Raw genomic sequence first — 14,530 nt, 5'->3', positions numbered from 1 at the left:
AAGCAGTGGTATCAACGCAGAGTACTAAAATCTTCATTTTGACCACCTCAAGAGCCACAATATGAGTATTAGCAGATTTCAAGTTATAAATTTAATAATTTTATTTAATTTCAAATCCCATTGACATAACAATATAAAATAAGGTCAAGGATGTTTGTACAAAGATTTTGATTACAATTTGGGTCATCATTTGGTGGGGGGAGGGGGGGCAGAATAGTAGAAAGTCAAAAATCGCGCATAGCTTCACAAAAAATGACATTACAGGAGAACCCCTTGATGGATTTGAGTGAAATTTTTTTTTAAAAGTTAGATAATAATGTCTACTTTTAATTTTGATGAAATTTGGGCCAAGTGTAACTTATAAAAATTAAATGGTCAACGAATGAGGTTAGGGTACCCTATTTGTAACATAAGGGTATCACATAAAAAAACATTAAAAAAGAACCACGTGACGGATCGAGATGAAATTTTTTTTAAAAGTTAGGGGACATGATTAGCTACCATTTGAATCCGAGTTTGTTCAAATCGGTCAACCACAAGCTGAGATATAGACAAAAGTGTAGTTTTTCACTATGGTTCACTAAAATGGCTGCCACGACCGAACCGCTTGACCAATTTTCAAAAATTTACCAGATTTGGAAAGGGAATTAAATTACCTTTCCAACGACTATCTATTTATTAAAATCGGTGCACTAGCGGCCGAGATGCAAAAGGTCAAAGTGAAAATTTGTAAAATTGTGAGAAAAATACTTTTGCCTAGGTTTACCAAAATGGCTGCCAAGAAATAAAGGGTTCACCGATTTTCAAAAATTTACCAGGTTTGGAAAGGTGAGAAATGTACCTTTCCAAAACTGGTAAATTTTTGAAAATCGGTTAATCACAGCCGAAGATATAGCCACTTAAAATTTGCCTTCAAAAACACCCCATTTTTGCTTGCCCGGAAACTTTTGACGGGTAGTGTACGTACGTATGTACATATATATTTCTGCGCCTTTGCTCTATGTTTCTTTGTACTACACCATGCTATATACTCACTCATACTTCTTATGGTGTCGGTTATGGATGCGGTATGCTCATGCCGCGCTACCGGGAGGATGGCTGGGGTGCTATAGTCTGAGAAATAGGATGATCTATAGATTGATACTGCCACTCTTACGATCATCCGGCATCCTTCTCTTGAGAAGAATAAATGCTATGTGAGAATGATGGGGCGCTATTTTCATGTCATGTGGAAATTCCCCGTAGGCCCGTTATGGCGGATGCGGCATGGTATGAAGAATGAAATATCTTCCCTCAATTTTCACTTGATTAATCAATGTCATGGAGACACTGACAATAATTTTCGATTATACCGAAAAGCAGTTCATATCACTATGACTATATTGTTGATGATAATCACTAGAAAATCATATAATATGTATTTAGGTAGGTACCTATAACAGGGAAAAATTGTTTTCTAATTTCACAGTTATTCCTTAACTTCCCTAATATTAAATTGCCATTGGCCAGTTTCTGTAAGAAATCCTCATACCCTCAATTTTTTCGCGACCTCAGCAATATTTTCGCATGAAAAATCATTTAAGATCCAATTTATATTTTGATCCACTTTTTCGTACAATATAAAATTTCAATAAAATGCCAAAGGAATATTGAATGGCTCTTTCCATGTGAATGCGTCCAATAAAATGCACAACATCTTGATTAATTTTTCCAAGTACAACGACAAAAGGGGAGGTAATTAACCTTTTATTCTTCTCCGTAAATAATTTATGATCTAAGAAAAATAATTCTGTAAGGATATTTATGTTTCTCCTTTTCTGATCATCGGAAGGTTTTTTATTGATTTTCATTTCCTTCGCGCTGTATTGCTTGTTTCTATGCTGTTGCTGATATTAATTCAACTGATAATTCCCACTAAAATATCGAAATGTGCATTTGGCATTTCATTCTATTCCATTTTCCTTTAGCTGTGTATTCACGTACAAGTAATTTTATGCCAAAATATAAAGAGTTGTAGTAATTTTCATGACTATGTTTACGTTGTACGTGAAATGTTTTCCAATTTTGTGTATTTAAACATAGAAGACAAATTATGTTGTGACGAAATTGGATTTTATGAAATTAGACCGAAACGATTCTAGATTTATATTAGTGAGTATCATCATTAGTATATATTCAAAATATTTTGCTCATGCATAAATTGATATTTTCATCTAATTAAACGTATGAATCAAATAATATTAACGTGATTACAAATAATCTAATCACATGTAAATTGAGATTTTTTTAAAATCCAATTTATATACATAATACAAATAATAAAAATACCAGAGAAAATTTGCTGAAAAATATTCAACTTTTTTAATCAATTCTTAAAATAATGAAACAAATATGTATAACGAATGCAGGATTTTTTATCTTTTGGAATTAGTAACTTTAGAATTACTACAACTGAAGCATAGAAAAAGAATGAACAACTATAACTTAATTGACAACTGAATTGAAAATGTAATGCAAAGATCCACAATTTAAATTCATCGAATATGTACTGTACACATAATGTACCTGTATATGCATGCATATGCTATATACCAATGTAAATTAAAAACAATTTTAACAAATTTTCATACCAAATTCATCGTATTTTTACCGACACTACATATTAAAAAAATATTTCAATGGTAGATGAAAGGATAAAATATAATTCTCCAGAGAGAGGGATTTGTCGTGAATTAAGGGGTGCAAGGCTCATATATATCAATAAACATGTTGTATTTATTTTAAAATTGCAATTCATTTGCATTTACAATCCCAGTGTTTCCCATAGAGTGGTGAATATGAAAAATAAACTAAATAAAGTTTTCCAAAATGTTTTGTGAATATTAAATTACACCATACATCTCACTTTGTTCAATTTTCTCCCCCAAAAACACCCCCGTCAGACGTGCGAATTCTCTTTTGGCCCCATCTCGTTTTCTCTTGTTAATATTTCACATGGATTTAATGAAAGTCTGCTTCCCGGACAAACATGCGAATCAAAGCGAATACAAAGTGTTCTCTCTCGGAGATGAACTTTCCCATGGGAGGTGTGGTCAAAAGTGAAATTAGGATGAGGCCTTTTTTGGGGAAGAAAGTGGGAAAAAATTTCTATTATAAGTAATGTTGATTTGAGGTGTGACTGTTTTGTTGATTAACTTCAATTTTGGGTGTTTTCTGGCATTAGGTAGTCTCTTTGCTTCTTGGACGTTTTCCAAATAATGTAATATACCTATATAAGCAATTTAATAAAATGTAGTCTTTTTCAACAATAAATTCACTTTAGTTTAGTTCGTTTAGATAATAGCAAATGATATCCGTAAAAAAAATGTCGAAAGATTTTATTTTAAATATAATGTATGTCGACTATGTGCAAACAAACCCATTGGAATGTTTTCACAAACATCTGCTGATTATGTTGATCCTGTTAAAATAATCTCTCTGAATTAATGTCAATTATATGCTAAAATAACCGATAAATTGGATGCAGAGAAACATTAAGAAATCATGCGATGATACCGTTTTTGTGTGAATTTCATTAAGAGTGCATCCAATTATGTAAGAGATGCCCATTTTTAAGCGAAAATTGAGCAACAAACAATATTGATAAATTATCACATTGTTTTTTCACACTGCCTATTTTTACAGACTCCGTCTCAACAATGATAAGGAAGAAGAAATATGTCTTCATATTCTATTGGGCAATTCTATCAGACGTGATACTTAATGGTGAGTTAATTTTCTAATCTCGCGTATATTTTTTTTGTTGCTGACCATCTTCCTTTTTTATTTATAAAACACCACAACATTTCTCCCCCGAGACAATAATTTTATTTGTTTTAATAAAAAAAATCATATCAGTTTCTTTTTTTTTTTGCTATAGAACGAGAGAAAAAAATATTGTGTGAATATCAGGAGGATGCCTTTATGTCTGACTTTTGAGCATGGTACATGACTTTGAAACTATGAGGCGATAAGAAGTAGCATAAAAAAGCATTTGGGTGGTCGTTGACCTCAAAAATGCGAATTATGTTGCCTCGTGCGTTTTTTGTGTGGAATGTATGTATTTCATGTACAAACGGACAAAGCACTTTAGCTTTTTTATCATCACCGGATTAAGTATGGTTTCCCATAAACCATAATGTTTTAATTAGTTCGGTTGAAAAATATTAATATTTTTGATACTGTGCCATGGCAATACATGGATTAATTTATGGCCAAAAATAGAAATAAATCTTTCCTATTTAATGCTGTGCATCATATCGGAATAGCATTTTCTGTGTTGGCGGATTTTATATAATTTAGCTTGGCACAAAATAAAGCCATTAAAAGGAATGTGTTTTCGCAAACTGTTCTGCATAATATTCAATACAGAAAACTATATATGTATGTAATTTATGTACATAATGTGGTTTGTACATAATTTTAGTGATAGCAAATTGAACGATTACAAATCATTTTGCTAAAACATCTCGATATTTTAGTGCTTGAATTATTATTAGTTATTGACTTTCGAGTAATTACAATAATATTACAAATGTCGCTACAAATTGATACATATGGGTTTTCATTCGTATGTTATAATCAAATTTTTCTTTAAGTTTCTGAATCTTGAAAGTAATACTTTCATTCTTAAAAGAAATCAAAATGAATGCAAGATTATTTTCTGATTATTGTACTTTTAATAAAAAAAAAACCTTTTTATTGTAAATTTTGTTTGTTTTACTATTTAAAATATATCAATATTCTTATAAAAATATTAGACTTATACCTACTACAAAATGGTGATTTACAATACAGAGTGTAAAAAAATAATTTTACGTCGAGATTGGCCAACATAACGATGAAAATTTTTTGTGCGTGAGTATTTTCTCTCTGTTCGCATAAATCGCAATTCTGTGCTTGATAATAATTAAATTACAATATAACTTTTCCATGTAACTTTGCTCTTCCCCTCCCCCATCGACCGCAAAAACCCCAGCATCAGGAATGTTTGTGACATCTCCCCAGCATTAATTGTGTCTGGGAGAAATATCATCTTGCACCGAATTAAAATGTTTGGGATGATAAGGTAATTGTATGTATTATGTGGAGTATGAGGAGAGGAGAGAAAAGGAATGTGATTAAGAAGGAGAATATTTTGCGATAACCTTCGATTGTCATTACATTGGGCAGGGTATAAATACGGAGGTGGTAGCATGGTTTGGGCATCAGAGTGAATTTTGTGTTGAATCCACAATGAGATCCATCACAATTTTTGTGCTGGCCTGCGCCACACTGGCCCTCGGGTACGTCGTACCAGGGACGCAAGTTAAGTACGCCGACAAGGAGTTCCTGTACAAGCAGAAGGCTCTCTTTGAAGTTCTGCAGCACGTTCATCAGCACGAAATTCACACAACTCTCTGGGATGAGGCCAAGGCATTCAAATTCGAGGACTATTTCGATCACTACACCAACGTGACTGCCGTGAAGGAGTTCTACGCCATCTACAAGTACGGAATGCTTCCTTTCGATGAAGTATTCTCTGTGCTTGAAGACAGCCACAAATATCAGGTAATCTCGCTCTTCAATGTCTTCTACTACGCCAAGGACTGGGATACATTCTACAAGAGCGTTGTATGGGCACGTTTCCACGTCAACGAGGGCATGTTCGTCTACGCTTTGACCGCTGCCGTTCTCCATCGTCCGGACTTTGCTGGTCTTGAACTTCCAGCTCCATACGAGATCTACCCCTACTACTTCTTCAGCAGCGATGTCATCGCTCAGGCCCAGCAATACAAGATGCAAGGTTTCTATGGCATGAAGAAGGTTGAAGATGTCTACACTGTGATCATCCCATCCAACTACACTGGTGCCTACGTGCATACAACACCTGACCAGAAATTGTCCTACTTCACCGAGGATATCGGCCTCAACAGCTACTACTACTACTACCATATGGATTATCCCTTCTGGATGGGCGGCAAGGAATTCGGACTGTACAAGGATCGTCGCGGTGAGAACTACCTCTTCTTCTACCAACAGATCTTGGCTCGCTACTACCTTGAGCGTTTATCCAATGACTTGGGCCACATCCCCGAATTCAGCTGGTATGAACCCATCTACACTGGCTATTACCCCAACCTTCGCTATTACAATGGTGCTTACTTCCCATCCCGCCCTAACTACTTCAACTTCTACACCGAGGAGTACTACTACGACATTGACACTCTGTGGAGCTATGAGCAGCGCATCCGTGATGCCATTGACCTTGGCTTCATCTACCTACCCGATGGAACCCACGTTGACCTTACCAAGCCTGAATCCATTGAATACCTTGGCAACTTAATCCAGGGCAACCCTGACTCAGTCAACACACGCTTCTACAAATACATTGTACGATTCGCCAAGATCCTCCTCGGCAACACCTATGACTTCTTCGGCCAATATAGCGTTGTTCCCAGTGTGTTGGAGCACTTCGAGACTGCCATGCGCGATCCACTCTTCTACCAGTTGTACAAGAAAATCATCAAGTTCTACTGGCAATTCAAGGACAAGTTGCCACCCTACACTGTTGAGGAGCTCTACTTCCCTGGCGTCAAGATTGAGGGTGTTGAGGTCGACAAGCTCGTAACTTATTTCGATAAGTTCGATGCTGACATTACCAATGCCGTTGATATTGAGGTGTATGATGAGAAACTCCCAGAGTCTCAGCTGAAGAAATTCGGCAAGATCGCCCACTACCAAGGAGAGGACTTCGTCATCAAGGCCCGTCAGTCTCGTCTCAACCACCTGCCATTCACTGTCAAACTGACCGTACAGTCTGAGAAGGCAGTTAAATCTGTTGTCCGTATCTACCTTGGCCCCAAGGTTGATGAGTACGGCGTTGTTTATGATGTCAATGAGAACCGTGAGAACTTCTTCCTCCTGGATGTCTTCCCATATGACCTCAGTGTTGGCAAGAACGTAATTGTCCGTGACTCCGTTTACTTTGGCCAGTTCGTCAAGGACCGCACCACATACTTCGATCTTTACAAGTGGGTGATGACTGCCTACAATGGTGAGACGAAATTCCCTCTGGACATGACTGAAGCTCACAATGGATTCCCAAGCCGTCTGATGTTGCCAAAGGGCAAGAAGGGTGGCTACCCCTACCAGTTCTACTTCATCGTTTCTCCCTACCATGCACCAAGTGTACCGCAGTACACTGGCTATGATCACTACATCACAGCTGGCGTTGGCAGCGGTGCCAAATACGTGGACTCCCTGCCCTTCGGCTATCCATTCGACAGGAAAATCAACGAGTACGTGTGGTACACACCCAACATGTATTACCACGACGTCTTCATTTTCCACAAGAAGGAAGCTGATGTCAACACCGTCTACTAATCACGATCCGTTCTATCAACATCACATCATAATGAACAAGCAAATATAGATGAAAAAATACAAAAAAAAATGTAATTAGGGAAAATGAATTAGAATTGCAAGCCAATAAATTATACTGCTGTGCTGAAAGCTATCTTGACTGTTGTCGAGAAGTGATGAAGCATACTTGAAAGTAAAAACAAAATCTTTTAGTTCATGGGAGAAGGATCGGTTAAGCTGATTTTTCTGCTACATCTTCAAAGTTTACGAGACATTAACATTACCAGATACTTTAAGAGAAAACTAAGAAATTAGACAAATCAATTCTTCGCAAATAATGATATAAAAAATCAATAACTTATGCTTGATTTAATTATAATACTTATTTAACCGGCACTACAGCTGGTCTCCAGCTGGTCTCCAGTTTTGGCCTGATCCAGGATCCTCCTAGATCTGTTAAAGAAATACCTAATATTTCTACAAATTCTAATTTTTAGTTATTTGCAATAGAATGATTTTCTATCAACTGATCTAACAAATTAATTAAACCGTGCAATTTTGTTTTTGCCAAATACACATTTTGCTGATGATGTTTTGTACAACACAAACATTATTATAAGATTTTCATTGAATTTTGGGAAATATTTGAAATTCATTATTTACTAACCCAAATTGATTGACCCTCAGACCACAACGAGATGATGTGATGATTGGGATAGTTTTATTAGTAACACTCAATTAACTGTTGTTAACCCTTAAAATCTAGAATGTATGTTGTACATAAGCATATAATTAGATCTATACAGTCGTGATCGTGCAGTAGGACCGTCGTCAAAAAAAGTTCTCCGCGGTAAAACGGCTGCAGAATGAGGAATTTCGCCTTCGCAGTGGGACAATTAGTACTATTGGAAAGGTAGGATACCAATTGTCCTACTACGTAGGCAAAATTCCTCATTTTGAAGCCGGTTTACCGCGGTGAACTTTTTTTGACGACGGTCCTACTGCACGATCACGACTGTATGCTAATACCTTTCTGTTTATACAAATCAGATGTTTTAAATGAGGGAAATTAACTAGTATACCTATCAAAACAAGAATGTAATGGTTATAGTATCTACTGTTTAAAAATAAATAATCCGAATTTTGATTTGGGCTCTCTCTATAAAATTAAATAGAGAAGTTGCTTATCAAGATTCATAAAAGAAAATGAAAAAAAGAAGAAGATATTTTAGACAAACCTTATTCTATAACTGAGAATTTGGGAATTTTTGAAATTCTCCTTCCGGTGAGCGTCGATTTCGTGAATGAGCAATTAAAACATTCGAATTGCCAGAGCTTTCGACACTCTGCGTGTCATCCTCAGTGGCTGTGGAGGATAGATTTTTATTTAATTCACCAGCAATAAACTAAAATACAAAACATTTTTCTCAAAATACAAAACAATTTTTCTTACTCAAAAACTATTGCATTAATGCTGTGTGAATCACGTCATAAGTGGGAAATGTGAGGAAATGCTAATTACACAAACTGAGGATGCTGAAGGCATGGAAACTTATAAATTTTACAAAAATTAAACGATTTTCAAAAAATTTATTCTATAAATTTTCCATTTTATGGCATATTTTCCTTCAGAAAATTCATAATGTCTTTCAACATCATATTTGTGGTACAATATTTATCAACTTCGTTTGGAAAAGTTTCCCTCTTGCCTTAGTTAAAATTACTCGGGGGAAACATACCATATATATAGTTTAAATTTCTCACCTTAGGGAAGTCTTCTTTATTCACTTTTTGCATTACATTGAACCACTTTAAATTCCGCATTGGGAATGATATCCCAAAGATACTTCATAAAAGTAACTTTTGCAAAGCTCTTGAGAATTCTGTGCACAACTTCTTGTCGTTAAATTTGTTTTGCAAATCAAACATATCGGAAGCATAACTAAATCATAACATAATGTTTTTTTTAAGCTCTACTTTTTTTTTCCAATGAAGTATTTTTTTTTAATTACCCAATAAGAAAGTATTAAATGGTGTCGCAATATTTCTTAACTAATTAAAAAGGCTCTAATAAAAGTCGAGGAGGTCGAGGACTAAATGGAAATGTTTATAGTTTTTAATAAGCGTAAGCTTATTAATATTGTTCTGTAGTCTGTTTGAGACAACCAATACGGTACAGAACGTATTTCTATTTTTTTTTATTTAAAACCGCTAAAAAACTTAAACTGCTCATGTGAAGGCTTTCTTTTGATATACTTACATAAAACAATTAAATTCACATATTATGAAACAATGCTGTGTAGTACATATTATCCTGGGAAGCTTTCACAAGTACGCAAAGATATTTTTAGGTGAAAGCTTTCATATTTTCGGGATATCATAAAAAGGGAGACAGGTAAAACGTTCGTATGTCACTTTGTATATTTTTTTTTATTTGCTTCGTGTCATGGACTGTTTTTTTATTATGATCTTCATTCCCAAAGACACCAAAAAGATGATTGTGTTCCCGGTAGATGAAAAGGGAAAATTGCAGAAGAATTGAAAATAAAAGGGAAATGCCGAATGAATTCCCCTCTTTTATCCATATTTTTCTTTCTGCATATATGGAACGCTTCTTGGGTTTCTCTTTAGACTATGTGGTGCTATAATGTTGGGTAAAAGGCAAATTTATACACATACCAGTAGCAAGAAGAATGGTGAGGAGAGATGGCAAACAAAAAAATGTACTTTTACCTACACTTTATATTCTTCAAGCTATACAGTAACAAAGAGAGGAGTTGTTGTACCATGTACCCGGTGTGCCTGCTGAATGGAGAATTGATTGACTCCGTGTGTGCGAAAATACTTTGCAATATGAACACAGATGGAAATTGAATTCATGTTAAATAAATAAAGTGGGAAATTTATAGAAAATCACGTTGAACTTAGCATTTTTCACCACACATCCACCGTCAGCCGTAGCTGCGGAGCTTTTACTATCTCACCAAGAGCTTTTTCTTCCGATGACATTGTCTAAAATCCATTTCGAACGCGCCTCCTCTTCGTGCTGTCTTTGCACTTACATATACACATAGTTTAGAGGATAATTTCAAATCATTTTTTGTCATGCCTCCTATCCTAAAAAGACATCATCCCACCCCTTATGTGGTGTGGTGTGGTGACTGACAGACAGGAAGAAAGGCTGTGTGAAGAAAGACGCGGATGAATCAATCTCAGTGTGAATCTTTTTGATCATTCTCATGAGTTTTTATTTCATCCAATGGCACAGGAAGAAAAACAGGAAGATTATTTTCAAATATTTTATCTGGATTTATTCTTCAGGAATATCTTCCACTCTGATAACCACACTTTTCCTTCAATTCATGGGATACTCCCTATATGGAGTATTTTATGGAAGCTTTCTTATGCTCTGCACAGAAAATCTTCAAGCATTGAGAGCACTATTCTAGAACAAATTCTTTGCATTTGGTGCAAAATCCACTCGAGAAAGTTTCCATTTCTCAAGCTTAAATGGAAAGTCTGCTTCTCACTACCATATTATCTTCCACTGAAGCTTCTTCACAATGAGTTTTTAATGAAAATTTTAAAAATAGAGAAGCTAGCTTTTAATTCATTCCTTTTTTAATTTTTAAATTCTTACTAAATTTTAACGAAAAATATTGTTTTTTTCCTATCTGATTAGTAATTACAGAATTGTTTATGAAATATTTCAATAGAAAATAGAGGTAAGAAGACATAAACATTAAGATTACAAAATACATTCTCGTTTAACTGAATAATCATTATTTAAATCATGCTACTGTCATATGTAGGTACCTATTATTTTATCTCTGCGTATGAATATTAAGAATAATCCTGAATAGTATTAAGAGATGTTAAATGAAGAGTCATCATGAGTTGTAATTATATATTGATTGTAATATGGAATCTGGAATTCGTTGGTTTATTTGATTTGTATTTACTATATAAGGAATCCGAAAAACTTGTGACTTGCTTCCATAAAAATACTATTTACGCGCCAAATCAACCTTGAAGGAAGAAGTGCGCCAAAAGAAGAACAAAAAAGGAATGTAATCATAATTCTATTTCTAGCATTCACACAATTTTTATCTTTCGCCTCATTTTATCTCCATAACTCCCTAATAAATTCCATAACTCGATCCCCCCATCAATAGATATTTCCTCTGTGGCTCCATCATTTCGTTTTCTTTCTCGTCAGCGAAAAAAGAAAGGTTTTATTGTGTTTTGTTTATTGAAAGTGAAAGAAAAGGGCATAGCATATAAATAATTTTTCCATTTTTCCTCTTTTCGCAGTGTTTTGCTTAAAAGACTTAAAAATATTTGTACCAGATGCCGTCATAATGGGGACTGCTGTTACTCTTTCATGTCAGTACGACTTGGAAAAGGTGGGTATAAGAAAAACTGCGTGTGTTTGCAATAAATCGATTTGCCTTTTACTCCTTTCACCTCCTGGGGCTTTTATTCACCTTGCTTATAGAAATTGAGGTTTGTTCGAAATGGAATTGAAAATAATGTTCCAATTTCGTTGTGAGAGTTTTTCGCAGTTTTATTTTTTGTCACGTCATGCGGAAAAACTAAACTTTTATTGTTGAAACTACTTTTTTTCAATTACCACTGCTTTTGTCTGGCGCTCAACTTACATTTAATACCGTAGTTAAGGTTAATAAAATAAACGGGATTCATTTGAGGTCATTATTGTGTTTTTAAACTATAAGACCATAAGACTACTTCTGGAAAATTGGAGTGGGGAAAAAAACTGTTGTATGTAGGTATTTGAACTTATTTAGGAGTAGGTACATAAAAAATCATGTAAAATTTCGTTTTATTTTTCACAGAAAATATTAAATGAGTGTTAATTTTATTCTTTCCTTTTTTTAGAATCACTTTTTTTTAAGAGAGAGAGAGAGATCGCTACAAGAATTAGGCTCTCTTGTGAAAAAAATTAAATTCATGGATCATATATCCATGAAATCCACAATATTAAGTAAAAAGATAACTTTAAAGCTCCATATTTTATTACATAGGTACATTAAATTGAATTTCTGTCGGTCGATAATGTTTGGCATATTAGAGAATAAAAGACCTGCCTGACGTTGTTGCTTTATTAAAAAAAACTCCCTAATATTAATATGTATAACACGCATGGATGCGAGGTAGAAGATAAAAATCTCAAAGATAAATGGAGAAAGTTTCCAGACAAACTAATATACGTCCCATGTAAATTTCTCCATAAAGATGAAAATTTATTTGATAAAATTTCATGCAATTTTTCTTGAATATTTTTTTTGCATTAATCTTTTTTAATTTTCATTAAATGATTTTAATTTCTCTCGCATTGAAGTTTAGAAATATATCAAAAATTTTCTTCGTTCATTAGGAGATTTCATAGAATTTTAGTTGCTATGAAAACGTAGATAGTTTTTTTTCAATGAGACTCTTCGATCTCTTTGGATAAACATTTATTAACTCTTGCTCCTCGCAAATATCCACATAAAAGTTGTAAACAGCAATTATGTATTTTATTGATGCAATTTTTCTTGTTTTCACTAGGCATCCCTTTACTCGGTACGATGGTATTTCGAGAAGGAGGAATTCTACAGCTATGTCCCAAAGGAATCTCCACCGGAACGAGTATTTCCCGTATCTGGAATTTCAGTTGATGTAAATTCACTTTGCTATATTCCAACCCTCTTCCCACCATAAACATTAAATTGATACATATAGTGATAAATTGAATCAAAAGTACCTACATAATTTTCTCTCTCTTGTGCAATATCTTCATGGTTTATCTTTAATATATGTATTTATTTTATGTTATACATATTTCCGATCTTATTTAACGTTTCAGCTCAATATGTCGGACAAACATTCAGTAACCCTGCGGAGTGTTACGCGTGATTTAACGGGTCAATTTGAGTGTGAAGTATCGGAAGATGCACCCCTATTCCACACTGCGATGAAGAGTGCAAAGATGATGGTTATCGAGCTACCCAGGGAGGAGCCAGTGATGCAAATTGATAAGAAAACCGTGACACCGAGTGGAAATTTCAAGGCAGCATGTTCCATTGGGGTGTCTTTTCCACCTGCCAATATCACATGGTACATGAATGGGAGACGAGTAAGTTTCAAAATTACTTCCACACAACTCTCCATGGGGCTTACGCTATACGTGGTGTCAGAAGAATCAGGAATCACACATACAGTGGCGAACACATGAATGCTTCCACATTTTTCATTACATGCGTTTGCTTTATGTGCTAAAATAGTCATCAAACTTTCCAAAATTACTTTGCACCCCATTTGAACCCGCGTGACTTTGGTGTGATGAAAAACATTCGATGCCAACACCAACAAATGATGCGAGTTGGTTGTTAATTATGAAATTCATAGATTACACAATTTCTCCCATCGTGAGGCACTCAAATATATTTTTTTCGGCAATCAAAACATCATTACGGCGGGTTGTGATAGGTCAAGTGGTTGATAAGACTTCAAATTCAAATAAAATTGCTAAAATCACGAGACTAAAATAAAAATAAAAATCTACTTTCTCCTCTATCGTCCTTTATTTTTTTTGGAGAGGAAAAATTTATCGATACAGAATTTTAAGAAAAAAGAGTCAGATGAGCCATGTATACAGGACGCAGTAACATGTCCAAAAGAATGCTTTAAGTCAAATAAAAAAAAATACATTACTACCGCTAGAGTACTTCTAGAGCACGTTGATTAGTTTTTGGGAGATTGATACACCTCTATCTTTAAGATGACCTTACGATGCTGCGTCACGAAATCTTCCTATTACACAATATAATAATTATAATAGTTTATTCTATTTAGGCACTATACAAAATTTTAAAAAAAAAATCCAATCTATTCAGGGTGGAGCTAATTTATATGTTTGTCACTGTGGTGTGATGTAAATATTGAGATGCATAAACTTACTTGAAATCTTGGAAACTAACTACAGTATTACCTACATATTATATACAAATACATACATATATGTATATGTACTATCATGCTATACATACTACATATGACAAATTTCTCTTTGCTCTGGCTAAATTGGGTGTGCAGTGCATGTGGGGTGAAAAGTCCCTCTCACGTTCAAGATGTGAGAAATCCC

At 34.6% G+C, this 14,530-nt stretch overlaps 4 protein-coding genes across 8 annotated transcripts in view; 2 read left to right on the top strand and 2 right to left on the bottom strand.

Moving 5' to 3' along the window:
* LOC129797484 (protocadherin-23) overlaps window positions 1-14,530 on the bottom strand; it is a 953,251-nt gene continuing 938,721 nt past the window's right edge. For both annotated transcript variants that reach the window (XM_055840120.1, XM_055840119.1), the window contains exon 7: window positions 1-24. The gene's annotated coding sequence lies outside the window, so the exon portion shown is untranslated. The remainder of the gene's footprint in view (window positions 25-14,530) is intronic.
* LOC129797474 (probable cationic amino acid transporter) overlaps window positions 1-14,530 on the bottom strand; it is a 261,906-nt gene continuing 247,376 nt past the window's right edge. For both annotated transcript variants that reach the window (XR_008751335.1, XR_008751336.1), the window contains exon 8: window positions 1-24. The gene's annotated coding sequence lies outside the window, so the exon portion shown is untranslated. The remainder of the gene's footprint in view (window positions 25-14,530) is intronic.
* LOC129797674 (uncharacterized) overlaps window positions 1-14,530 on the top strand; it is a 37,993-nt gene that overhangs the window by 22,084 nt on the left and 1,379 nt on the right. For both annotated transcript variants that reach the window (XM_055840462.1, XM_055840463.1), the window contains exons 2-5: window positions 3,685-3,765; window positions 11,698-11,789; window positions 12,955-13,065; window positions 13,253-13,522. In XM_055840462.1, coding sequence (XP_055696437.1) covers window positions 3,699-3,765; window positions 11,698-11,789; window positions 12,955-13,065; window positions 13,253-13,522 — 540 coding nt within the window. In that variant the 5' untranslated portion in view covers window positions 3,685-3,698. The remainder of the gene's footprint in view (window positions 1-3,684; window positions 3,766-11,697; window positions 11,790-12,954; window positions 13,066-13,252; window positions 13,523-14,530) is intronic.
* Window positions 4,740-14,530, top strand: part of LOC129797497 (hexamerin-1.1-like) — a 97,285-nt gene continuing 87,494 nt past the window's right edge. The window contains exon 1 of one of the 2 annotated variants that reach the window (XM_055840147.1): window positions 4,740-7,475. In XM_055840147.1, coding sequence (XP_055696122.1) covers window positions 5,275-7,404 — 2,130 coding nt within the window. In that variant the 5' untranslated portion in view covers window positions 4,740-5,274 and the 3' untranslated portion in view covers window positions 7,405-7,475. The remainder of the gene's footprint in view (window positions 7,476-14,530) is intronic. The other variant, XM_055840148.1, reaches the window with a different exon arrangement.

This window comes from Lutzomyia longipalpis, chromosome 1 (assembly GCF_024334085.1).
Source record: "Lutzomyia longipalpis isolate SR_M1_2022 chromosome 1, ASM2433408v1".
NCBI lineage: Eukaryota > Metazoa > Arthropoda > Insecta > Diptera > Psychodidae > Lutzomyia > Lutzomyia longipalpis.
This window is presented reverse-complemented; position numbering and strand designations above follow the sequence as displayed.